The following is a 26,762-nucleotide window of genomic DNA, read 5'->3' as shown; positions in this document are numbered from 1 at the left end:
TTGTTTAGATAGAATTTTATTCTTTTTTCTTCTCTCTCTTTATTTTTCTTTCTTTCTTTCTTTCTTTCTTTCTTTCTTTCTTTCTTTCTTCCTTCCTTCCTTCCTTCCTTTTTTTTTCTGAGACAGTTTCAGGTAACAAGACTGACCTCAACCTTGTTACATAACTAAAATGTCTTTCAATTTCTCATCTTCCTGCCTCTACCTTCCAAGTGCAGGAATTACAGTGCACCATGTCTATTTTTTTTTTTTTTTTTTTTGTACTGGCAGCCAAACCAGGGTCTTATAGCTGCACTCTACTGACTGAACTACATCCTCAGTCCTTTCTTGGAGACTGTGGAACAAAGACCATTGCCTGCTATTGGGCTGAGATTGAACCTGTGATGACGTCACATATACAACACCACCCTCTCTGCTGTAGCTTCCTCATGGTCCTTTAACTCCTATTATTTACAGTGCAGAGGCGCTCTACTTTAGCAGATGATGTTTCATTTATTCTCACCTCCACTTGATGCCTTGTGGATATCAACATATAAAGCCAAATTGATTTTAATACTTGTATTAGATCTATAAAATTAAATATGAGGGCAGTGTTAAATGTTTACTCAAACTCAGGATGAGACCAGTCAAAATGCTGCATTCTTGAAGGTGTGTGACCTGTGAAAGTTACAGAATGTTTTCCATACTCTCTCACTCATCTGAAGACCAAAGCATTTCCAGAGTAACCTTACTAACTTCAATTTTTTTTCCACAGGTCTATTCTTAGGTTTAGTTAACCTGGTCTTTATTTTAGAAGAATACAATGAAATTTACACAGCTGTAGCATATATGCAGAGGGCCTAGATCAGACCCATGAAGGCTCCCTGGTTGTTGGTTCAGTCTTTGTGAGTCTCTGTGAGCCCAGGTCAGTTTATACTGTGGGGTTTTTGTTTGTTTGTTTGTTCTTTTTTATGGTGTCCTTGACACCTCCGGTTCCTACAGTCTTTCCTCCCAGTCTTCCACAGGATTCCCTGAGCTCCACCTCATGTTTGGCTGTGGTCTCTGTCTCTGTTTCCATCAGTTGCTGGGTGAAGCCTCTCTGATGACAATTGAGCTAGGCACCAATCTATGAGTATAGCGGAATATCATCAGGAATCATTTCATTGACTTTTTTTTTTTTTTTTTTTTTTTTTTTTTTTTTTTTTTTTTTTTTTGCCGGTTGTGTTTGGTTCTATTCTAGGTCTCCGGGCCATCCAGCCTCTGTGTCATGGCCCTCCAGGGAGTGTCAGGTGTGGGATTCCTTTTGTGGTATAGGTCTCAAGCTGGACCAGTCATTAGTTGGCCAGTCTCACAATTTCCGTGTGACCTTGAGCCCAACACATCTTGAAGGCAGGACAAATTGTTTGTCTAAGGTTTTGTGGCAGAGTTGGTGCCGCCATCCCTCCACTCAAAGTCCTGCCTGCTTAAGAGAGATGATCAGTTCAAGCTTTGTATCCCCCATTGCTAGGAGTCTTAGCTAGGGTCACCCTCATATAGTCCTGGGAGTTTCAATTACACGAGGTTTCTAGCTCATACCCGAGATGCCTCCCTCCCCCTTTCCAGTTTTCTCTTACGGTACTCTCTCCCTCCATTTTCCCTCCACCTGACACCTCCTGTTCCTAGACCCCATCTAGAACCCTTCCCCTGCCCACCAGTGATGGTCTATTGTATTTCCCTTTCATAGCGAGATTCATGGATCTCCTCTGCCCCTTTGAACCCTAGTTGTTATTTAGTTTCTCAGAGTTTGTGGATTGTAGCATGATTATTCTTTACTTTATGGCAGTCTTATTTAGGGTTTCTTTTACTGTGAGAGACACCATGACCATGCCAGATTTTATAAGGAAAAGATTTAATTGGGGTTGCTTGCTTACAGTTGCAGACGTTCCGGCCATTATCATCATGGCAGCTAACACGGCAGTGTACAGGCAGGCATGGTGCTGGTTACTTCTAGATCAAAGGGCATTAGGAAGTGGACTCACTGGGAGTGGGTTGAGCATATATGAGACCTCAATACCTGCCTCTACAGTGACACACTTCCTCCAACAAGGCCATACTTCCTAATAATGACTCCCTATGATATTATGCAGGTCAATTACATTCAATCTACCACAGTGGATAATATCCACCTACAAATAAGCATGTTGGTCTTCCTGGGTCTGGGCCACCTCACTCAGAATTATCTTTCTAGTTCCATCCATTTGCCAGCAAATTTCCTGATGCCATTGTTTTTAATAGCTGAGTAATACACAATAGTGTTAAAAAAGACTGGTTATTTAAAGGTTATACTATGGTTTATATTGTGATACTAAAATAACATCTTCTGTATCAACAAAAAGGGCTAGATTATGGCTAAACAATACTGTTTTATGTGCCAGGTTGACAAGGGGTCAGTTGTGACAGTTAATTTTTGTCAACTTGACACAAACTAGAGATACCAGGAAGAGGGACTCTCAATCAAAGAATTTTATTTGTTATAATTGTTTGGAGGCATGTTTGTGGACATTTTCTTCATTAACAATTGACATGGAGGGCCCAGCCCACTGTGGGCTTTGTCACCCCTGGGCAGGAGGTCCTGGGTTGTATAAGAAACAAGGTGAGCAAGTCAGAAGGAGCAAGCTAGTAAGCAAGCTAGTGTTGATTCTTGGTGGCTATATCAACACACATTTCTACCTACAGAAGGGTAGACTTCTGCGGAGGGCATTTCTGATTCTCAATGATTGTATTTTCAGTGATTCTAAATTTGAATAAAATGGGGAAGTGCTTTCTATGTCATAAATAACTTTAGACAAAGTGTTTGTGAGGGGTGGAGCCAGTTGAAAGAACTAAGGTGTCTGTGAAGTTAGAGCCTGTATTCTGGGCAAGATAAAAGGCCTTCTGAGTTCTCCCCAAGCTTCAGTCTAGGAGGAATGGACAAGATCCTGAAAGCATCATTTTTAGTCCTGGCCCTTCACCTAGCCTGTGAGTCATGGAGGAGAAAACTCAGGATGTGTAATTAATGTGGAGGGGTGAGAGAAGTGGGGCACAGGACAAAATCAAGAATGTTGACACCACAAGCAGGTAGTACAAACCTGGCAACCTAATGGCATTTGTTATTTCTCTACACAGGGGTGAATGGCCAACAGCAGGACAGACGTGACCAGTGGCAGGTGAGACAAAGTCCCCAATCTCTGACAGTCTGGGAAGGAGGAACTTCAGTTCTGAACTGCACTTATGAGAACAGTGCATTTGAGTACTTCCCATGGTACCAGCAGTTCCTTGGTGAAGGCCCTACACTTCTGATAGCCATACGATCCGTGTCGAATAAAAAGGAAGATGGAAGATTCACAGTCTTCTTCAGTAAAAGTGATAAACAGCTCTCCTTGCACATCGCAGATTCTCAGCTTGGAGACTCAGCCACCTACTTCTGTGCAGCAAGTGCACAGTGCTCTCCAGGCACCTGCAGCCCATACCCAAACCTGCAGCTGAGGCCCCAGCAAAACCCTGTTGTGGGGCTGAGCCTGGCAGAGGTGCAGAGGGTTTTCATTTGCAGGAGCAGGTGACAGGGGACACAGTGAATGTAATGATCAGACTCATTCAGGTCACAGACAGACCACGGTGAAGTCAAGGCTTGCTTTTCTCCAGCCTCCCTGTGCTCCTCGGGCGCCAGTAGAGTTTTAGACCTATTTCCTTAACTAGTTTAATTGACTTGTTTGCCTGAGTGGTTGTAAAAATAGTTCTCTGTGTGGGTGGTTTGTACCAACTGTAAATTACACTTACTCCTTACACTCTCATCAACAGTGTTATTAGTGTGTGGTTATTACAAAGGTAGACTTTGTACCATATGTGATAGAAATCACATAGCATTGTCTATTACCTCCATTTCCTCTGATGACCAGGGAAGTGGGGACTCATGTGACCTCAGACCTCTTCTATTTCCTTTTGTTTTTCCATTTATATTTCCATTTACCTTCAAGAAATTCAAGTATGTAAACCAGGAGTCACTCACATGGATGCAGGTATGTTTACAGTAGACCAATGTCATCAATGGGGGAAGAAGAATTCAATTTACTCTTATTATGAAAGTACATAATTTTCACTAAAGAAATGACTTAACAGGTATATTTCATAGATGAGCAAAATTAATTTGGAATATAAATATTTTTAGATAACAGAAGCAGCTGCAGTCTTTATGGCCATTAACAGTGCACAAAAAGGACACAGGACTTTTCATTGCCTAACCATTTGCAGGGTTTGCTCACATAATGCTGCATAAATTCTGACAAGATTTCTTCTGAAAAAAAAAACTTTTATTAGTTTATAAATTTAAATGTTTTCATGCCACATAGTTGATGATCATGTTGGCCCTAACAACCTAGCAAGCCAAGGCAGAAGGAATGCTTTAACCTAAGCTTGGGAGTCTAGCCTAAGCAACATGGTGAAACTCTCTCTTAGAAAACTAAAACTCAGCTCCACACAGACCCTTTAATAACATGTGTTACTGTAGAGTAATGTGTGTAGGTATTAGTTAGGTCTGCTTTTTTTCTGTTGGCAGGATGGTAGGATTAGGAATGGGAAGCATGCTGGAATTGTTCCACTGACTGTACAGAAGAGAAGATAACAGTGTTGCTCACACATTAATCCCAGGAACCAGTAGAAGCCATGGAGTGCCCCCAATGCATCATGAGCATAGGTGCCTCATGACAAACGTGGCTGGCACGTTCAGCTGCATAATGTTTAGACCCTGTATTTGAATGGCATTAATACATTAAATAAATTGTAAATAATAAAACAATAGTAAATGCTTCAACTCACCAACTAAAAGCCACAGGCTAACTGGCTGGATCAATAAACAATACCAATTGTCAATTGTCTCTAAGAAACACCTCCTTTCAACAAGAACACCAAAAACTGACAATTAGAGCAAATACTTAGCAGGCCAAGTAAGTCTAATACCTGAGAAAATAAACTTCAGACCAAAGCTAGTCAGAGAGATGAAGAGAGCCACTACATAGCCATTGAGGGTGAGCATTGTGCATGTGAGTTCGTGGAGCTTTGGAGCTCCCAGTCCAACTAAAACACTAAATGATACGAAATGTCACATGGGGTCCTAATCAATAATGATCCAAGACTTCAGTACCTCACAGTGACTTTAGCAAGCTCTTTTAAATCAAAAACCAGCAAAGAAACTTCACAGCTCATGGGTTCTGAAGGCCACTGCTCTTGTTCTGGCAGGAGAATTCAGAAAGACAAGGGAAGGCAATACACACTTAGAGAACACACTAAATCGAACAACACATGTAAAATTCATACTCTCTAATCTGAGGAACAAATGCCTGATACTTCATTAGAAGTAATAGAAGTCAACAAGGAAGACAATTTTTAAAGAGCTTTAAAAAATGAATGAACTCTAACATACTATGATCTTGACATTTGTTTTCAGTTGTATGTGTTAAAATTTACTCAAATTGGACTCAGTAGCATTGCCCTATAGTTTTAAGTGACGTGTGAATCTGAGACAGAGGATTGCCAGTTTTAGGTCACCAGATGTAACATCTACTGTCTGCCTAAAATAAAACAACAACAAAGTTAAAAAGCTGGAAAGTTCATTCACACACTGGGAAATAATTTTTGAAATGCATAATTCTTTACTTTCTTTTAAGAAATAGAATCCTTCCATGCTGCTCAGTCTGATCGCACACTATTATTACTCTGTGCTCACGTGGTCCCCTTTTCTCACCATCCCAAGTTACTACAAGCAAGAGCCACAATGCCTTTTCCTGAAATGTGTGTTTCTGAAATGGATCCAAATACAGAGTATGTAAGAAGTTTATAAAACCAGTAAGAAAAGAAATAATCAATAAAAAGGTAAAGTTTAGGTACATCACAAATCATTCTCAATAAATAAGCATATAAAACATATAGCATTGTTTTTCATTAGGAAAAGGAAATTCCAGACCAGCATATATGTGTCATCTCTGTTCTTCTGAGCATCCAGAGAATATTAGTGTAATCATAAAGAAATGACACCAAGAAGTTCTGGAAAAATAATGACGATTTTTTCATTTTGTTTTGTTTTGAGACTGGGTTTCTCTATGAAACCCTGGCTTTCCTGAACTTGCTCTGTAGAACAGACTGGTCTCAAGTTCAGAGATCTACCTGCCTCTGACTCCTGAGAGTTGGATGAAAGGTGGCTGCCACCACCACCCAGCTAATGAATGACTATCACTAAAGAACAGATACATTTTCTAGAAGCTTCCATCATCAAACCCATATGAAGAGAAGACAGAGCAGAAATAAACCACAGACCTGAACATTGAATAAATGAAAGGTTTTAGTGAGAAAAATAAAGTGGAGTGTTTAATTACTATTAACATGTTCAGAATCTGTCTAATGCAGACATCATAACCTCTATCTGACAGCTCTTATTTTTCTCAATTTTAGTATTCAGGATTGAGACACAGCTTTCTCCAACTTTGAATAGTACCTCTGAGTTTTATTGTCAGCCAGAATGTATCACCCTATAGTTCCTAATGTGTACGTGTGTGTGTGTGTGTGTGTATGTGTGTGTGTGTGTGTGTGTGTGTGTGTGTGTGTGTGTGTGTGTGTGTGTTAGAAGCAGTGGCCCAGAGCAGGGTGGCTGGATGTCTCAGTAATGGTGACATTATTGGACGTATCTGTCTTTAAGAGAATGGAGAAAAAGAGGCCAAGCCTAACACTGCTCAAGGATCAACAGATCTAATGACCGTTATCACTGTTGGCAGTGCTGTGTGTCTCAGGAGTCTCTTCTGCACTCCTGAGCGGTGAAGTACAAGGAACCAGAGGGAACGTTATCACGGGAGCACACAGGGCACATTTCCCTACCAGGACCTCTGTCCCCTGCCTTTGCCAGCCTGCCCATAGTGCTGTCCCATCAAATCCCAACATGGTAATGCTCTGCACTTCCTGTAAGTCTTGACTCAAATGCAACCATCTGTGAAGACTTTGTTTACATCTTTGCATTTTCCTTCCTTGAAAATCAGGTTCTAGCATAATGCAAATGTAGAAAAGGAAGTAGTTATTTTTTATAGTTTTTATTTATATCTTAAATACGTTTATTGGTCTTAAAGAAATAGTACCCAGAGCAATTAACTTCTGAAGGAGTTAGAGAGAGGGATATGTGTGGATGGGAAAGCATTAGCAGCCCCCTGAGAAGGGAAATTTCTAGTTCCTAGAAGATGAAGAGAACTGGCTAGAATGTAAAGTATGGTTATTTAAACAGGGCCAACAGAGGAAACAGGAGGACCCAGAGAGCTACAAAAGACTCAGCTCAGAATCAGTTTAGTGAACTCCCAGCCTAGGGTGTCTCCCATCCCTCAGGGATAAAGTTTTACTTTCTTCCCTTCTGAGGCTCATCTTCTGTCTTTCCCAGACATTCAGGCCTTTGCTTGTCACAGGGAATGTACTCTGCAAAATCCTAGGTGACCATCAGCGTTACTGTTGTACCCCCATTTTCTTTGCCCCTCCTTCTGACCCCACCTTTGATCCCCTTCTGATATCATACCACCTGTATTTGGATACTCTGTAATTTTCTGCTTCTTTTCCCTTTTCAGCCTTCCACTAAGATCTCTTTTTTCTTGCTCCTTGCCCTTTTCTGGTTCTATGGCCAATGACATTCCTCCACAAAGCTATGTATATATAAACATTAATCTAGGACCTGTACATGAGAGAACACATGCAATATTTGTCTTTCTGAGACTCAACAGGAAGGGTTTTTTTTTGTTATAGCAACATACAAATGATTTTTCTTTATTAGTGCTTCTCATAACATTTATAAACACACATACATTTGTTCTCCAATGCCTAACATTCCCATAATACCATGTAGTTCCACAGGAACATGAAATATGTTGTTGTTTCAACAGACCCTACATGATATCCAAGACATTTCAGGTACACAGAGACATAGATATTAAATAAATATGAAGGGATAATTATAAATTCACATCTTTTTACAACATTGCATAGGTTTAACACTCCAAATTACCTCATCCAGAAAGCTTGGTAGTAAATTTTAACCATTAAATAGAATTTAATCTCATAAATAGATAACAATCTATGATCATGTTAAGCATCTACAATGTAAAATTTAGATCCATTTTTGTCATGGGAATAAGCTCATTAAATTCTTATATACAATGACCCCTGCTTTTGCTCTCTTCTATGATTCTTTGTGTTAGGTCATATGAACCAAGATAAAAACTATGGGCCTCCCTGTTTCTATCCTGGGAAAATCAGCTGGGCAGGCACTGGATTAACAGATATACAAAGTCAAAAAGGGTTTTGTCATAGACTCTCTGGAATTTAAGGATAAAGTTTCAAAAGGCTCAGGCAATCTCTAGCGAAAGGAAGGGGTTTTTGACTGAACCTCTGCCACCAGGGGTCTAAGTAAAGTATTTTGATATTTAGCTGATCTCCTGGCTGCCCTCTAGTGCTTATGAGTTAAATTGTGCTATCCTTGCTGATCTGAGTTTTGTGATAATAATGTTAGGCAGGATTCAGGCAGGCAATTGTCATGTTTGATCCACAGCTGTCAGGTATTTTTGTGATTCATGTAGGAGTGCCAAATATGATTCATGGCTGTTTTGGGGCTGTAAAGCAGAAAACTGCTTAAGATATGGAACTTAGTCTTCTTGTCCAAGGTGGGGCATTTTTCTTTGCTAAGTGAAATTTGTGCCTATATTCTGCCCCTCTTTATACTCCAGAAATACCCTGATGTGTAGGAACAAGTCACTGATGGAGAAGAAGCTGCTGTAGGTAACATGGCACAGTGAGCTCGGCCTCTGCCCCTCCCAATGTAATCCATGGTTTTCCCATTGGTGGTGACACATATGACAGATCACAGATGCCAGTGAGAATCCATGAGAGCTGTCACTAGGATGCACTGCCAAGTAGACCTCAGAAGACTCCCCATGGGCTTTGTCTTGTGGGCAGACACTGTAACCTCAGTGAGTGCCTGCTCGTCTTTAATGGAAGACACGTTAGCAGACCCAGCAAGTGTCTGAGGTACTGGAGCTGTGTGTTTCCATGTGTTTTCTTATTTAGTGCTTACTGGGCATGCCGAAGTTCTTGAAGCTTCCCTCCTTGAACGGCATAGCGACATTCCAGAGACTAAGACTTGGGTTGAAGTTCTTGCCACTTAGTAGCTGAGGGGAATTTGCCAGATTACTTCATAATTTTTATGGTTGATTTCTTTATTCCTAATGTGATTGTTGGTAATATCTACTGAAATGTTCACTATGATGGATAAATGAAATGATTGCTGCCAATGCTCATTATTAGCCCATGCCACAAAAGTGTACAAAGTTATTTACAGAAAGGGAAATTGTATGTGTCAGGGAATGAATGCCTTGCCTAGTGCCACAAAGTGCCTGTCACAGCAGAGCTTTCTTTCCTTGAACTCATATTTAGAAACCGAGTTTGTTGTCTTAATGAATGACACCAGTGTACTTGCCTGCATTCTTCTTTAATTATCTGTTTAGTAGAATTTCCACAGGAGAAGAGATTAAAATTACCAAGAAAATCTTACTTTTTAGTCAATATGCACAACAATGTGTTTCTTTATGAATTTTCATCCACACATATCATTGTTTGCTCATATTCATCTCATCGCCATCCCTTGTTCCAATTCCACTTCTGCCAGGCTTCTATTCCTCCAATATTCCCAGTCTACATTCCACTCTTTCCTCTCTCTCTCTCTCTCTCTCTCTATATATATATATATATATATATATATATATATATATATATATATATATGTATGTATATATAATACATATATTATATATTATATTATATTATGTAAAATTACAAATATACATATTACATTATATACATATGATGTATAAACAACCTACTGGGTCCATTTAGTATTTTTTATACCCACATGTGTTCAGGCCTGAGAAGTCAGGATTGGAAAAGCTATATTGGGGGCTGTCCCTGGAAGAAACTGATTCTAACTCTGGGATTCTACCTCTGTCGACAGGTTTGACCACCTGTAGTTCTTCATCTTTGAGTTGAGCCATGTGTACTCTCCCTTATCCATGTTGACATGCCAACTGGTGTTATCTCTGCTCAGGCAGCCACATTTTTGAGATTCATGCATGCATTTCCTTTGTCATTTCTAGCAGAACCTATCTAGCAGCAGGCATTCTAGTCCTCTGTCTCTTACAATCTTTCTGCCACCTCTTTTGTGATTCTCTTGAGTCTTAGATGTAGGGGCTGCACTGCAGATTTTGCAAAATCGGGTCTCTTACTTTTTGTATTTAGACGAGTTGTGGATTCCTAACCCATGGGGGAAAACAATGTACATAGATTTGTCTTTGGGGATTGTCTTGACTGTTAATAGGTGTAGGGATGTCCAGCCTACTATGGGCCAAACCATCTGTAAGCAGGTGGTCCTAAATTGTATAAGAAAGGTAGATGAGTATAAATTGACCTTCAAGCCAGATAGTAAGCCACATTATCCTATGTCCTTGCTGTATCTCTTTAGTTGTAAAGTGTGTTACTTCACTAGGAGTAATGCTGTATGGAACAGCAAGCAGTCCTGGTTTCAAGTTTATGAACTGATTCCTTCAGTGATGGACTTTGTGATTTGGCACCATAAGCCAAAATGAAGCTTTTACTCTCCCAAATTATGTTTTGTCAAGATATTAGCCAAAGCAACAGAAAGGAAACTAAGATACCAAGTCCAGTAAATGTTGTCAGTATGTGTATGGGTGTGAGCCATCCACTGAAGCATGAGAAACCTACAAATGTCTACACCTTCAAAGAAGAGTGTTTCTCCTCCTCTTGTCAACTGATCACAATTAGTAGGGCCTATAGAGCACCTCCCATTTGTGTGTGGATTTGGCTGGCTTAGTCTCATGTAAGTAATTCTCATGTAACTAACCACACACATCAGTTGAGGGAGAATTGGTTATGGTTATTGTTTGATAAGGGGTGAGGACTACACTTATTTGCAGGTACAAAGATAGATATTTAGAATGTAATTAGAGATTATGCTGGTTTAGTAAGGTGGTGGTTGTAGGTTCTCCTCCAAGATACCTAACCTCACTAGCCCTGGGTAGTTGTCTATGTTTCCAGTACCAGGCTTGATTATCCTCTTGTTGAGTTGTATCTTATGTCCAATTAGAGAGCTTTTGGTTGTCACCAACATATGAGTACTAATATTGCAAAAATATATAAACTTAGGTTTTTATGCCATATTGCTGATTGTACTTAGTAGGCATAACAGCTGGGTAGAATAATTGGTTGCTTCTCATCCTTGGAAACTTTCATGTCACTCCCTGGTACCATGAAAGTTAATCATCAGGAAGAGGGGCTTCCAGTCAGATCAAGCTGGGATCCTTTGGGTCCTGTGTTGCATGATGTCATCAGCAATAGAGACTCAATGATATTTCTGGGATGCAAACAGGTCAAGAGTAATAATCTACAATGCTTTAGGAGTCTCTTGAATTTTCTGACCAACAGATGGAATGAGGAATTCTCACGACTGGTATTGAGGATTTTGTTTGTTTAAGGTATCTATGGCTCTTGGGAAGAGTACTGTCAGCACAGATGGAAACATTTAATTTAAACTATGTATGTAAAGGTTTGCACACATACACTTATACTTACATATTTTATGTAATTTTAGCCAAATAGATACTAGTATGACTCCTTAAAACTTTTTAAGATGTGGTTACTGTAATTTCACCCGCCTCCGTCTCTCTCCTATGTTGGCCTCCCTTCCCCTCCTCTAAGTTTTCCTATTTCTCCCATTAAATTGTGCTTCTTCCCCGACCACATGTTCCCTTTATACCTTTCCAGCTTCTGCGGTTAATCCAGGTTATAAATTTCCATCTAAAGATTTGGAGTTAGGAGCCTCTACAGTTTCCATTGGAGTTAGGAGTTCAGTGGCAGAGTATGTGGTATTTGCCTTTCTGGGTCTTGGTCAACTCAAAATAATTTTTTCTAATTCTATTGATCTAGCTGTAAAGTTTATGATGTGGTTTTTCTTTATATTAAAGAATATTCCACAATGTGTAGGTAACACATTTTCTTTATTCATTCATCAGTTGAAGAACATTTATGTTGTTTCTATATCCTAGTAACTGTGAATAGAGCAGCAATGAACATAGCTAAGCAAGTATGTGGAGTAGGATGTAGAGTTCTTTGGACATATACCAAGAAGTGGCACAGCTGGGTCCTGTGGTAGAATCATCTTCAGTGTTTTGAAGATTCTCCACACCTGGTCCAGGGTAGCTGCACCAGTTTGCATTCTCCCAAGAGTGAATATGGATTGCTACCCCTCACACCACCTCCCCAGCTCTTGTTGTCACGTGTTTTATTGATTTTAGATACTCTGATTGAGGTGAGATGAAATCTCAAAATTATTTTAATCTGCACTTCCTTTATTGCTGAGGATGATGAATAATTTTGAGATTTTTTGGGTCATTTTTATTTCTTTTGAGAACTCCATCTACACAGTCTTGTCTTCTGACCATCTGCATTTCCTTCACCAGGAAGTGATGGAGTGGAAAGGGCTGGTTTAATGTGACTTGTGGAGAGGCCTGAAGTCACTTTTGGTGGTGGTGTCAGTCCACTAGAGGGCACTGCAGGGTTCCTAGAAACTACATTTTCTTAAGTTGCCTAGAGCTTTGAAGAGCTGAGAAGAGACATAAAGCAATCAACCCACAAAGCAAGGAGTAGGGGTCACTGTGTGGAGTTCACCGGATCTTTAGCTCTCGATCATTCTATATAAAACAATAGATATCTAGAGCCTGTTCACTGGATCTTATGTGTTTATAAATCCATTTTAAGAACAATTCTCTGAACAGATGTAAGCAAAATAGAATCTCACTGGGCATTATGAGGATGGACAGTCAAGAGAAAACATCTCCACTGCTTTCTGTTTTTTAGTTTTATGTTTAAAATTTCCCAAATTCAAAGAAATAGAAATTATTCCAATAACCTTTATATCATATATAATATATGTATGATATCTTTCTCCTTCATCTATCTATCTATCATCTAGCTAGCTAGCTAGATATCTACCTATATTATAAAATAGACAGAAAAATAATAACTACTTAAGAAAAAAACTGGAAAAAGTAGAAGGTAGGGGGCCTCGCTGAACTTGAGCAGGTATTCACAGCCTGGTCAGAATCGGCAGTGTTTTCCTGCACAGCTGTGGAAAAGAGTTGGGCAGAAGTCAAGAAATGGAAAATAAATCATGGTGAAAACATGGGCATGCCTTGTTTTTCTTATGACCAATAAAACTGTCCTTGAGAACATTTTGATGTTCCCATGGTGATCTGATAATTTCAAGAAATTCTTTTTATTCATTACAGTGCATTGCATGCTGATTTGTCCCATTGTGTGATTTAAGATGCCAGGATTTTCTCTCTGTGTATATTAATTACACTGAAGGGTGGTCCCAAGCCCAGGAGTACATGGCCAGGAGAGAATGAACCCAGTGGTACTTTGTATCATATTGCTTAGTTTTGTTTTTTCTTTTCTTTTCTTTTTTTTTTCTGGTCTTATTGGTCTTTTATCTATATTTTATATTTATCTGTCCTCTTGTGCTTTATGGGTTTTGGGTGTGTGTATTTCTTTATTATTTTTTAATTTTGGTGTGCTTGTTTGCCTGTCTGTTTCCTTTCTAAAGAGAGAGAGAGAGAGAGAGAGAGAGAGAGAGAGAGAGAGAGAGAGAGGGAGGGAGGGAGGGAGAGAGGGAGGGAGGGAGGGAGGGAGGGAGGAGGGAGGGAGGAAGGAAGGAAGGAAGGAAGGAAGGAAGGAAGGAAGGAAGGAAGGAAGGAAGGAAGGAAGGAAGGGCATGCTGTTGGGTAAAGAGGTCGAAAGATCTGGGAGGAGTTGAGAGATGGGAGACCATGATCACAATATATTGTATGAAATTCTTTTTTTTTTTAATGTCAAAAAAAATCTTGCTAGGATTTTGCAAAGCTCTTTGAATCCACTGGAGCCATCAGTTTTCACACCAGTATTCTGCATTTATGAATTCTCCTTCCTCACATATTTTTCCCCAAACTCCCCTTATATGAAATGTTACATTAGAAATACAGTGTCCTGGGCTCTACATCATTGTTCTCCACAGTTGTGGAGCAATTGCCTGCAGAGTCATGAGGTGGAGGTGGGTGGAGTTTCTTGTTCAGATGAAAGAGGAAACAGTGATTTGGAGAGAACCGGTTGTGTGCAAGTGCAAGTGTGTCTGGGCACAAGAATTGACACCACCCCTGAGAGCTGGAGAGAAGACACCTCAGCAATTGGACAGGGACCATGAAGAGGAAACTGGGAGCTGTGCTGGGGATTCTGTGGGTGCGGATTTGCTGTGAGTTGTGCTCACCTAAGCTGCTTTAGGGATTCTCTAGAAATGTCAGTGGTGGAGGGGATGAGCCAACCCAAAGCTCCTGTGCAGTCATCCTCATGGTGTCTCCTGGAACATTAGACAGGTGTGGGTGAAAACCCCTCACTGATTCTGGTTTGCTTTTGTTTCCCAACAGGGGTGAGAGGAGTTGAGGTGGAGCAGAGTCCTTCAGTCCTGAGTCTCCATGAGGGAACCAGTTCTGCTCTGAGATGCAGTTTTTCTGAAACCATGACAACTGTGCAGTGGTTCCGACAGAATCCCAGGGGCAGTCTCATCAATCTTTTTTACCTGACTCCAGGAACAAAGGAGAATGGGAGGTTAAAGTCAACATTTGACTCCAAGGAGCGCTACAGCACCCTGCACATCAGGGATGCCCAGCTGGAGGACTCAGGCACCTACCTCTGTGCTGCTGATGCACAGTGCTCCCAGCAAGCCTGCAGCCTGGCACCAAACTGCAACTGTGTGTGCAGCTACAGCCCTGCCACAGGGAGACTGTGCAGGAGGCTTTGCACAGCTGTGGCTTTATCAGATCTCGACCAATTACAGAGAAGGTGCGAGGAAACACAAAAATACCACAGCAGAAATTCACACCTAAATTCTGCTGATGTGATATTGACTTGTAGAAGGATGAATGCTCAGAAACATCAGCCCATATGACTAATATGTACAGTTTATTTTATCATGTTCTTGTGCTAATGTCATAAAATATAAATCCCTCTTGCACACTACAGAATCATTTTGGTCTTTGCTCAAAACTGGAAACTGAGAGCGACTTTTTCGTCCTGTGTTTAGAGAGAATGAGACAACACTTCCAGCCAATCTGCTTAATATGATCAGTTTCTCCTCCCTCATCTCCTTCAGATCCTCTCCACCCATCTAACTCCACCCCTTCTTTCTCTTTCTTTTAGAAAACACACAAGCAATTAAACAAGCAAATCAGAATAGAACAAAACAAACAGAAAAAATAAAAAGCATGAGAAGTACATATTTATGCAGAGACATATGCATACACAAAAATCCATAAAACACAAAATTGGAAACCACAATATATAAGCAAGTCCCCAATATGGCAAAATAATGCCCACATAAAGCATTATGAGAAAAAAAAAACCTGTAAAAATACCATTGAGTTCATTTGAATTGACCATCTACTGCTGGGCATGAGGCCTGCCCTTAAGTGTTGTTTGTACAATCCATAAAACTCTGTTGTCAAAATTTAAATTTTCCTTTGTGAGAGGTTGTCATCTGGCAATAGCTTCTTGTTAGGGATAAAGGATCATGGCCGCTTCCCACTCTAAGCACTGGGACCCATTCTGTAGTGGACCTGTGCGGGTCCTGTGGATACTGCCACCATCTCTGTGAGTTCACATGTGAGTCAGTCCTGTTGTTTTCTGGAGGCCCTTGTTTCCCAAGTGTCTCCCATCTCCACTGACTTTTACCCTTTTTTTTTTTTTAATTTGTCAAGACAAGGTTTCTCTGTGTAACAGTCCTACCTGTCCTGGAACTCCCTTTGTAGACCAGGCTGGCCTCAAATTCAGAGATCCACCTGCCTCTGCCTCCCAAGTCCTGGGACTAAAGGCATGTGCCACCACTGCTAGGCTCCACTGACTTTTACAATCTTTCTGCTTCTTCTTCTGAAAAATTATGTGATCCTGAGGAGAGAAGTTTAATGGAGACATCTAGGACTGGGTGTTCCAAGGTCTCTCATTCTCTGCACATTTTCCAGTTGTGGAGTTGTGGGTCTCTATATTTGTTCCCAACTACTGTAATTTAAGGCTTCCCTGATGAAGGATGAACAAAACACTGATATATGAGTATAGCAAAATGTCGGTAGAAGTTATTATATTGCTAGGTATCATTAGGAGAACAATAGTATCTGGGTTTCCCATAGATTCATGTCCTATCTAGTCTCTGGTTCTTGGCCACAGGAGCAGATCATGCATGAGTTCCATCTCATGGAGGAGGTCTTATGTCCATTCAGATAGTGGTTGGTTACTCCAGTATCATTTGGGCCATTATCACACCAGTGTATCTTACAGGTATATCACCATTGTAGATCAAAGGATTTATAACTTGACTGGTGTTTACCTTTCTCCGCTATCAATTTTCAGAGTACCCTCCTGTAGCATCTCAACTTCTCCATGTTCAATGAGATAGGTACAGTAGTACCTTACCATCCATTTGTGGAGAGCAACCAATGGCCTGATTTGTTTGAATGTTTCCATGGGGCCATATTGGCTAACAACTCAGATGACAAACATTCTTGGCACTGGAGGTTTCTGTTGATGGTAAGAGATGTCTAGTTGGTTCTTTGTCTTCCTGCTATTGGTGTTTTCATTTAGATTTCTTTCATATATATGAAACATTATAGATATATGTGTATATGTATATATATGTGTGTATGTGTGTTTCTACTATAGTAGGTTTCCATATGACCTCTCAGATGGAGCTTAGTTTTAGCTGTCTCTCCCCATATCCTCTCTTATTCTCTTCCCTCTTCCTTTCTGCCCCTCCCCATCTCTTTTACTACCTATTCTACTTTTCCCTTATTCAGGAAATCCTTCCCTCTCCCCTAGTCCTCTACTCTATTCCTAACTTCTGTAGGTATACAAATTGTGGCAAGCCTATTGAAGGCTTAAAAGCTAATATCCACATTTAAGAGAATATATACTATATTTTTCTTTTGGGGTCTTGGTTACCTCACTCAGGATGATTTTTTTTCTAGCTCCATCCATTTACTTGTGACTTTCATGACTTAATTGCTGAGTAATATTTCATTGTGTAAATGTACCATATTTTCACTATCCATCTTTTGATGGGCATCTAGGCTGTTTCCAATTTCTGGCTATTATGAATAGAACAGCAATGAATATCAATGAACAAGTGTCTCTGTAATAGGGTATGGAGTCCTATGAGTATATGCCCAAAAGTTGTATAGCTGAATCTTGAGGTAGATCTATTCCCATTTTCCTAAAGAATCCCAACACTCATTCCCATAGTGGCTCTTAAATTTTGCACTCTCACCAGCAATGGAAGAGTGTTCCCCTTGCCTTATATCTTCACCAGCATAAGATGCCATTTGCTTTATGGATTATTGCCATTCTTAGGTGTAAGATGAAATTTCATAGTGCTTTCAACTCGTATTTTCTTGGTGACTAAGGATATTGAACATTTCTCTAAGTGTTTCTCAGCCACTTGTTTCATCTTTTGAGAACTTTTTGTTTAGCTCTGTGCCCATTTTTAATTGGGATTTTTTCTTTTTATGATGTTTAGTCTTTTCAGTTCTTTATATATTTTAGATATTAGCCCTATATCAGATGTATCGTTGGTAGTGATACTTTCCCCTTCTGTAAACTGCCACTTTGTTCAAATGAACATGTCTTTTGCCCATACATAAGCTTTTCAATTTCATGAAATTCCACTTATTGATTATTGTTTTTAGTGACTGTGCTATTGGTGTCCTGTTCAGAAAGTTCTTTCCTGTGCCAATGAGTCCAAGACTATTCCATATTTCTCTTCTATTAGATTCAGAGTATCTGGAGGTAGGTTGAGGTCCTTGATCCATCTGGACTTGTGTAGCTAATATTTTCCTGGTCCTGCCTGGCCCACGGTCGGTGCAAATCTCTCTCACCCACAAGTCCTGCAGCTGCTCAGACCCAACCAAGTAAACACACAGAGAGTTATATTGCTTACAAACTGTATGGCCGTGGCAGGCTTCTTGCTAACTGTTCTTATATCTTAAATTAACCCATTTCTATTAGTCTGTAAGTTGCCATGTGGCTTGTGGCTTACTGGTACCTTACATCTTGCTTGTCATGGCGGTGGCTGGCAGCTTCTCTCTGCCTCAGCCTTCCACTTCCCAGAAATCTCCTCTCTCCTTGTCCTGCCTCTACTTCCTGCCTAGCTACTGGCCAATCAGTGTTTTATTTATTAACCAATCAGAGCAACACATTTAACATACATAACATCCCACAGCAGACTTGAATTTTGTACAGGGTGATAAAAATTATTCTACTTTCAATCTTTTACAAGTAGCCATTCAGTTTGGCCAGCATCATTTGTTGATAATGCTACCTTTTTCTGGTATATATTTTTGACTTCCTAATTAAATAAGGTATTCTTAGGTGTGTGGACTTATGTTTGGGTCTTCAATTCTTTTCCATTGGCCAGCATATCTGGTTTTATGCTAATACCATTCTCTTTTTTTCTGACTACAAAATTGTAATACTATTGAAATATGAAGTGGTGATATTTCACATAGTTCTTTTATTATTCAGCATTGTTCCAACTATCCTGAATTTTTTGTGCTTCCATATAAGTGAGAAAAATATTTTTTTTTCTATTTCTCTGGAGAATTGTGTTGGGATTTTGACAGAGATTGCATTGACTCTATTAACTGCTTTGGTAGGATGGCTGCTTTGTCTAAATTAATCCTACCAATCCATGAGCTCGGGAGATATTTTCATTGTTTGATATCTTCTGTTTCTTTCTTCCACGTTTTAAAAGTGTTAATATACAAGTTTTTCACTTGCATGGTTAGAGTTTATCCTATATATTTTATTATTCTTTCAGGCTATTATGATAGATGTTGTTTCCCTGATTTCTTTCTGACGTTTTTAGATTTAACAGTTTTTTTTTTTTCCCTTGAGGTATCCATTTTTTTTCTTTGTGTGTAATACCTGAGATTCCTTCTCTCATGTCTTCTGTTTTGTTGGTGAAGCTTACCTCTGAGTCTTTGGTTTGATTTCCTAAATTTTTATTTCTGGTTTTATCTCAGGTTGGATTTTCTTTAGTAATTCTATTTCTACTTGCATATCTTGAACTGTTTTTTTTTTCATTTTATTCCACTGCTTGTTGATATTTTCACAGACTTAATTAAAGAGTTTATTTATATCCTCTTTAGGATCCTTGGTAAAGTTCATATCTATTTTTGACCTTCTCATCTCATGATTCAGCTCTATTGAATTTTCAGGATCTGTTGTAAGTAGGGTTACTGGGTTCTGGTGGAGACATATTGAAAACAACATATCTGCATTGTCAACAAGAACTCACTGAAGTAGAAAGAACATTGCAACCGAAAGCCCATGAGAGACCTGAAAAAGCCTTTCCTGAATGCCATAACTCTTCAGGACAATTATTGACCTAAGTGTGTGCCTTCAAGAAAAAGAAGAGTTGTTTGATGAATGATCTAAGCATTCTGGGATATGGGAGTGGTTTAATAAATACAGTTCTAGACAAAAAAGTGTTAGACACACGCACACACACATACACACACTTAGAACACATCAATAAATACATTTATGTACAAAAACATTATGTATATATGTTTGTATATGAAGCATTATACATATGCTTTGTTAGATTTAAAGATAGGAAACAGGCTCACTAGTGTATATAAATGCCATTATTGATCTCTCTGCACTAGAATGCACTTGATATAACATATTGCTTTTTCATGTGTCTGAGTCCCTCATGGGGTCAAAAAACACTTAAGCAGAGGCCTCAGTGATTAAAGGTGCAACCACAAAGTGGTAGTAGACCTCAGCTGCTGGGGAGTATGCAGAGGATTCACTTCCTGGATGTTGATTTTACAGACTTAGGGCAGAAGCCCAGCCTTTTTCACAGTGGCTGAGTGGATGACTCAAGAGGTAGAATTGTTCCTGAGAAAGAACAACACCCTGTAGCTGTAGTCATCACGATCTAAACTGTATCTTAATTTAATTGAGAATAACAATGAAGACATATGTTCCTCCTTTATTCGTGTTTCTGTGGCTGCAGCTGGATGGTGAGTTAAGATTTTAGGACCACAGGATATTCAGTGGATATTTCTGAGACATCTAGGATGCATTCTATTTTATTCAGATTTTTTCTAGTGACTGTAGAAAAAGAGAATACTGGAAAGTGACAACATGACAACCTTTCTCATTTCTTCCCATCTTTCTGCACAGGGGTGAGCCAAGGTGAGCAGGTGGAGCAGCATCCTTCCACCCTGAGAGTCCAGGAGGGAGACAGAGCTGTCATCAACTGCACTTACACAGACAGTACCATGTACTACTTCCCTTGGTATAAGCAAGGACCTGGAGAGCATCCTCAGCTCATTATTGACATTCGTTCAACTGTGGAAAGAAAACAGGACCAAAGACTGATCGTTTTACAGGATAAGAAAACCAAACACTTCTCCCTGCACATCACAGACACCCGGCCTGGAGACTCTGCCATGTACTTCTGTGCTGCAAGTGCACACTGCTCCACAGGCACCTGCAGCCTGTCCTCAAACCTGCCACGGGGCCTGGAGCCCTGTCCACATCCTGTGTCACAGGCCTTCAGTGCAGCATGTGCCAGTTGTTAGTTGACAAGTGCCAACTACAGTGCACACATTAAACACACAAAGTAAGTAGATTAGCTTCGAGTCACTCTGGACAACTTAGAAGAGTTATCTCCTGTGTTTTTTAAAAATTTTGTTTTAAAATTAAAATATAATTTTATCATTCCCTTTTCTTTTTCCTCCCTCCAGCTTTTTCTATATCCCTTTCCTCATTGCTTTTCAAATTCATAGTCTCTTTTTATTTAACTATTATTATTATGTATGTGTATAAATACAATCAGCTGTGTCTGATTACTGTTGCTTATATGTACATAATTTTAGGGCTGACCACTTGGTTTAGGGTAGCAAGTTAGGGGGATTATCCTCGGGGATGAATAATTATCCCTCTCTCCTGTAATTGTCTGTAGTTCTTTGTCTAGAGAGTAGGCCATCATGAGACTGGAGCAATAAGATAGAAGGTGGAATCAAGGGGCTACTAATAGGAAAAAATAAATAAAATTATCAGGTGATGTGACATTATATATAAGAGATCACAAAAACTCTACTAGAAAATTTCTACAATCAATGAGTTCATCCATGTAGCAGGATGACAAATATACTTACAAATATCAGGAGCCTTTCTATACATCACCAACAATCATGCTGAGAAAGAGATCATTCATACATGCCCATTCACTATAGCTTCAAATATTAAAATATCTAGGAATAAACCTAACCAAGGAAGTTAAATACTTATACATGAAAAACTTTAAAATCTCTGAATAAACAGTTTAAGAAAGACACGAGAAAATGGAAAATCCTCTCATGATCATGAATTAGTAGAATTAATACTAGTAGAATTAATATTTTTGAAAATGACCATTTGACTAATAGTGATTTAAAGATTCAATGCAATCTTGTTCTAAGAATTGGACGAATCAATTGGACGAATGCATAAAAAACACTTATCACTGCCTAGCATACAGCACGGGTATGGGATGTTAGCTATTATTGCTATTTCTTCTGTTATTGTTCAGCTGTGGCTCCCATTTTCATCAATATAGATTAGTCATGGTGATTGTAGCATCTGTGTCTTATTGCCACTGAATTCTCTTTTGTCCAACCACATGGGGTCAGGTCAGACTGATAAATTGTTTGTAGAAGATTAAAGAAAAAGATTCAATGCAATCTCAAACAAAACCCCACAATGTCCTTCACAGAAATAAGAAATAAAACATCTAAAGATTCATATGGAAGCACTCAGAACGAAGGAGAAATGCCCTGTGGCATATAATAGTTAAGACACTAAGTATGCATAGAAAAGAAAGTATAACGAAAACTGAGTGAGGAAACAGTCTAACATGTCATCATGATAAAAGTCCTAGAGAATGTAGGGCTAGAAGTTTCATACCTCAACACAATAAAACTGTACATGAGAAGCCCACAGCCAACATCATCCTAAATGAAGAAAAGCTTGACTCAGCCCCTTCAATGTCAGAAATGAGAGACAGACATCCAATAGTCCCATTCCTTTTCAACATTGTGTTCAAAGTACTAGTTGAAGCAATAACTCAAGAGATGGAAATTAAAGTGATACAAACAGGTAAAGACAAAATCAAACTATCCATATTTACAAATTATAGGATACTATACATTAGAGATCCCAAAAATCTACCAGAAAACTCCTAATTAGGACCAAAACACTCAATAATATGGAACTATCCAAAATCAACTTGTACAAATCATTAAGTTTCTAAATCCCACCAACAAACATGCACAGAAGGAGATCCTGGTCACCTGCCCATTCACAATAATGTCAAAGAAAATAAAATACCTATGAATAACCCTAACTAAGGAAATGAAGGAATTCTGCAAAGGAAACTAAGCCTCTGAAAAGGAGATAGAGAAAAATCACTAGGAAGTGGAATGACATCCCATGCTTATGGATTGGTAGAATTAACATTGTGATAGTGACTATTATACCAAAAGCTACAGAGATTTAGTGCAGTCCTAATCAATATCCCCATCTCATTCTACACAGAAAGGGAAAAAACACTATTCTCAAATTCATATTGAATTACAAAGGAACTGAATAGACACTACAATCATGAGAAAAAAGAACATGATGGTGGAGATTATAATTTCAGATCTTAAGATACATTACAGAGCCAGAGTAATAAAAGCAATATAGTACTGTCATAAAACCAGATATGCAGACCAATGGAGCAAAACTCAAGGCCCACATGAGCACATGTAACTTCAACCACTTAATATTTAACAAATACAGCAAATCATTTGATGGAAAGAAAAAAAAAGACATCTTCAATGATTGGTGCTGGTAAAACTGCATGTCTACATACAGAAGAATGCAAATAGAGCTGTATCTATCAAATAGCACAAAAACTAGTTCCAAATAGATCATAGACCTAAATGTAAAACCTGGGCTGGAGAGATGGCTCAGCCGTTAAAGGCTAGGCTCACAACCAAAAATATAAATGTAAAACCCAAAACATTGAAACTGCCAAAAGAAAATATAGGCAATAGCTTACATGATGTAGGGGATAAGACTTTCTGATAGGACTCCATTTGTCCAATTGAAAAGTGGGAATTTATGAAACTGAAAATCTACACAGTTAAGAAACAACCAACAGGATAAAGAGGCACCCCACATAATGGGAAAGAATCTTTGTCAGATACACATCTGACAAGATTAATCTCCAGAATATGCAAAGACCTAAAAAAATTAAAAGTAAGATAAAATTTAAAAAGACACATTCAAAAAATTGACAGGAGACCTGAATAGAGAGTCCTCAAAAGAAACAAAAACAAAAGACTAAAAATATCTAGAAAAATGTTAATCATCCCTATAAATTAGAGAAATGCAAATCAAAGCAACTTTGGGATTTTATCATACCCTGGTCAGAAAGGAAATAACTGACAGCAAATGCTGGAGGGGATGCAGGAACTAGGCAAGAATCAATCACTTCAGATGGGCTTTCAAATTGATGAAGCCACCATTCAAATAAGTTTGGATAATTATCAAAAAGCTGAAAATTAATATCCCATATAACCCAGCCATACCACACCTCAGCATATGCCCAAAGAACTGGACCGCCTGCTCCACAGATACTTGCTCTGTCATGTTTATTTTTGCTTTATTCGCAACTGGTAGGAGGTAAAAACAATCTAAACATTGAAAACCTGATGAATGGATAATGAACATGTGGTACAGATAAACTATGGGACACTCTTAAGCTATAAAGAAAAATGAAATCAGGAACATTGCAAGTAAATGGATGGAACTAGGAAAGATGATGTTAAGTGATATAACCTGACCCGGAAAGGCTAACATCACATGATCTCTCTTATTGGAAGTTCTTATCTCCAAATCTTCAGTTGCCAGTTCATAGTGTGTAGTAACTACAGAAACCAGGAGAGTGAAATCTGACCATTCTCAAGGTAGGAAAATTAGGGAACAATAGCGAGGAGATTAGCAGGGTACAGGTTATCTGACCAGGGAAATGGGGAAAATAGGGGCTCTTGAGAGGGGAAGGGATGTAAATACAGAAGAAGGTGGGAGAGGATACAAGTAACCTGATAGGACAATTTGGGAAAAGGGACTCTCTTTAAAGAAGGGGAAGGGAAATAAATGCAAGAGAAGTGGATAAAGTAGCTGTAAGGATGTATTAAAGTGCTAGAAGGAACCATATTATTAACTATTTATCTAAAAAATAGCCACTACAATGCAATATATTTATATAGACATATATATATATATATATATATATATATATATATATATATATATATATATATTTGTGTGTGTGTGTGTGTGTGTGTGTGTGTGTGTGTGTGTGTGTGTGTGTGTAGTTTTAATAAACTTTTGTCACATGGGCTGATGGTGCCAAGAACCAAAGATCACCTAACAAAAACCGCAATGCCATACATGAGAACCCTCTTTTGAGTTTGTGGCCAGGGCTATCCAAGAGACTCCCAAAACATACAGCCTATTGAAGTTGCCCTTGTTTACCCCCCAGAAGTGGTGAGTCCCTATTGCTGATGGCACCAGTCGCTTCAGACACAGGGTCCAGAAACTACTAACCTAGAACTGACCTGAATGACGCTTCCAGAGGACTAGCTTTCTTGGTACGAGAAAGTGCCATGCACGTTTCCAAAGGATGGAAGCAACCAAGAGTCCTACCTGGCTATGATGCCTGTGAACCGCATGAACAATGAGCATGGCACAATAATCCTACAGGTGTGGTAATGGCACACACACCTGAATGGTACCCCACAGCTCTCTAATTGGACTGAAGACCCACCCCACAATAGGGATACTATGTCTGGTGCTGAGAACCTAGCTAACTTATAAAGTGAGAGTGAAGTCACAGTTATTAGAGGAGACTCTACAACCTCTGCTTTATGAAGCCAGCACAATCCCTAACAACAATCTGTAAATAATTGTCCTTACATCCACAGATAACTGTAGTCTTCATCCCTCATCAAGGGAACGCCCCTTTGCAACAGACAGAGTCCACTAAAGGATGCCACAACCAATCAAAATGCAGAGTTGTGGAGCCCAGTCCCAGTGAATGTATCTACAAAACGTTCCTCAGAGAACACTGCAGAAGAAAAGGCAGAATGATTGCAAAAGCCAGAGGACTGAGGAGTTTGCTGAAAGATTGTGTCTCTTACTGATGTCATAAGCTTTACACATAAAGTCTCATCAACACGGCCACTGAAAAGTGAGCTGAACAAGGATGACACCAATGAACATGTAAACGTGGACAGGGAGCAGCCTATGAGGCCAGAACCCTGCATAGAGAAGCACAGGCAGTTGAGGACCAGAGGGGTGGCCTTCCCAGGGAAGAACAGACCAATTGTTTGTCCAGTGCCAAACAGTCACCCCTGAAAACATACATACACATAAAATTATATGGGACCGAATGGGTTGTATTTAGAAATATATATGCATACACATATAATTATACATATGCAACAACAATTAGTAAAAAAAAAAAAAAAAAGAGGCCAGGGATTGAAGGAATATGGGAAGGGGTATATGGGAGAATTTGGAGGGAGAAAAGGTAAGGAAGAAATATTGTGGTTAAGTAATAATCTCAAAAATAGTAATTAAAAAATAAACTAACATCTGAACTGGAAAGGCCAGGCTGTAGCGCGAGCTGCAACTTTTATTTCCACTCCCCACGGGATTCTGTGTGTCCCTGCTCTGGAGAAGCAAGTCCATTTCCCTCCCTCTGATGATGCCATGAAGGAGAAACATGGCTCACTTCTTAATGTGTTTCTCTGTTAAAACAGAGAGGCTGTAATTGTCATGGACAACCGGTATATCTCAAGATGCTGGTTTTTCTTATAGAAGAAAAAAATGTAAAAGATGCATAAACCAAGTGGCCACAGATTTTATTTATAGTTCTATTTATAGTTAGGACATAAAATGACCCAAAAAGACAATTAAAGCAATTACTAGGAATGACATCTAAACAATTTTATGAAAACAACAATGAACATGATAACAAGAAACTGGAAGGACATGTACCATTGTTATATTTAATCCCAGTATTTTCTCAGTAGAAGCAAGGGAGGAGATTCATGTTTTATACACACGTGGAGCTTAACCTAAACACTGAGAGAATCCCAGTGAGCATGAAGGCAGAAAGTGAAGTCGATTATGTTGACTTGGCTTGGAGAGGGTCAGTTTGTGTTAGCAGGAAATGTTTTAAGGGCAAAGGGAAACCTTTTTCGAAAGTTCAGATCACTCCACTTCAGTTGACCTGGAATTCCAAGATATTTGAGTAATTTTTATGCAATGTGACTTCTCCTCTGAAAAACTTTAATTGAAAAATTCCTTTAATTTTTATGCAATGTGACTTCTCCTCTGAAAAACTTTAATTGAAAAATTCCTTAAAATTGGCACTCACTTAGAACAGGGAAAACATGACCTTTGAAATAGCAGTGATCCTCAGCCTAAAACAAGAGTTCATTATTTCCATGTCTTTAGCAAATATCGCCACATTTAACTGTTTACTCTCTGGTCACCAG

At 39.2% G+C, this 26,762-nt stretch overlaps 3 gene segments (V, D, J or C); all 3 read left to right on the top strand.

Annotated features, from left to right (window-relative positions):
- Positions 1–2,878: 2,878 nt before the first annotated feature.
- Positions 2,879–3,554, top strand: LOC114684590. The segment is given in 2 exon segments: positions 2,879–2,973; positions 3,121–3,554. Coding segments are annotated over 2 exon segments (486 nt in total).
- Positions 3,555–14,236: 10,682 nt separating this feature from the next.
- Positions 14,237–15,055, top strand: LOC114684589. The segment is given in 2 exon segments: positions 14,237–14,362; positions 14,535–15,055. Coding segments are annotated over 2 exon segments (573 nt in total).
- Positions 15,056–20,036: 4,981 nt separating this feature from the next.
- Positions 20,037–20,747, top strand: LOC114684588. The segment is given in 2 exon segments: positions 20,037–20,183; positions 20,347–20,747. Coding segments are annotated over 2 exon segments (453 nt in total).
- Positions 20,748–26,762: the final 6,015 nt, after the last annotated feature.

The sequence above is a fragment of the Peromyscus leucopus genome, chromosome 9 (assembly GCF_004664715.2).
Source record: "Peromyscus leucopus breed LL Stock chromosome 9, UCI_PerLeu_2.1, whole genome shotgun sequence".
Classification (NCBI taxonomy): domain Eukaryota; kingdom Metazoa; phylum Chordata; class Mammalia; order Rodentia; family Cricetidae; genus Peromyscus; species Peromyscus leucopus.
The sequence above is the reverse complement of the archived record's forward strand: the minus strand, read 5'-3'. Positions and strand labels throughout refer to the sequence as shown.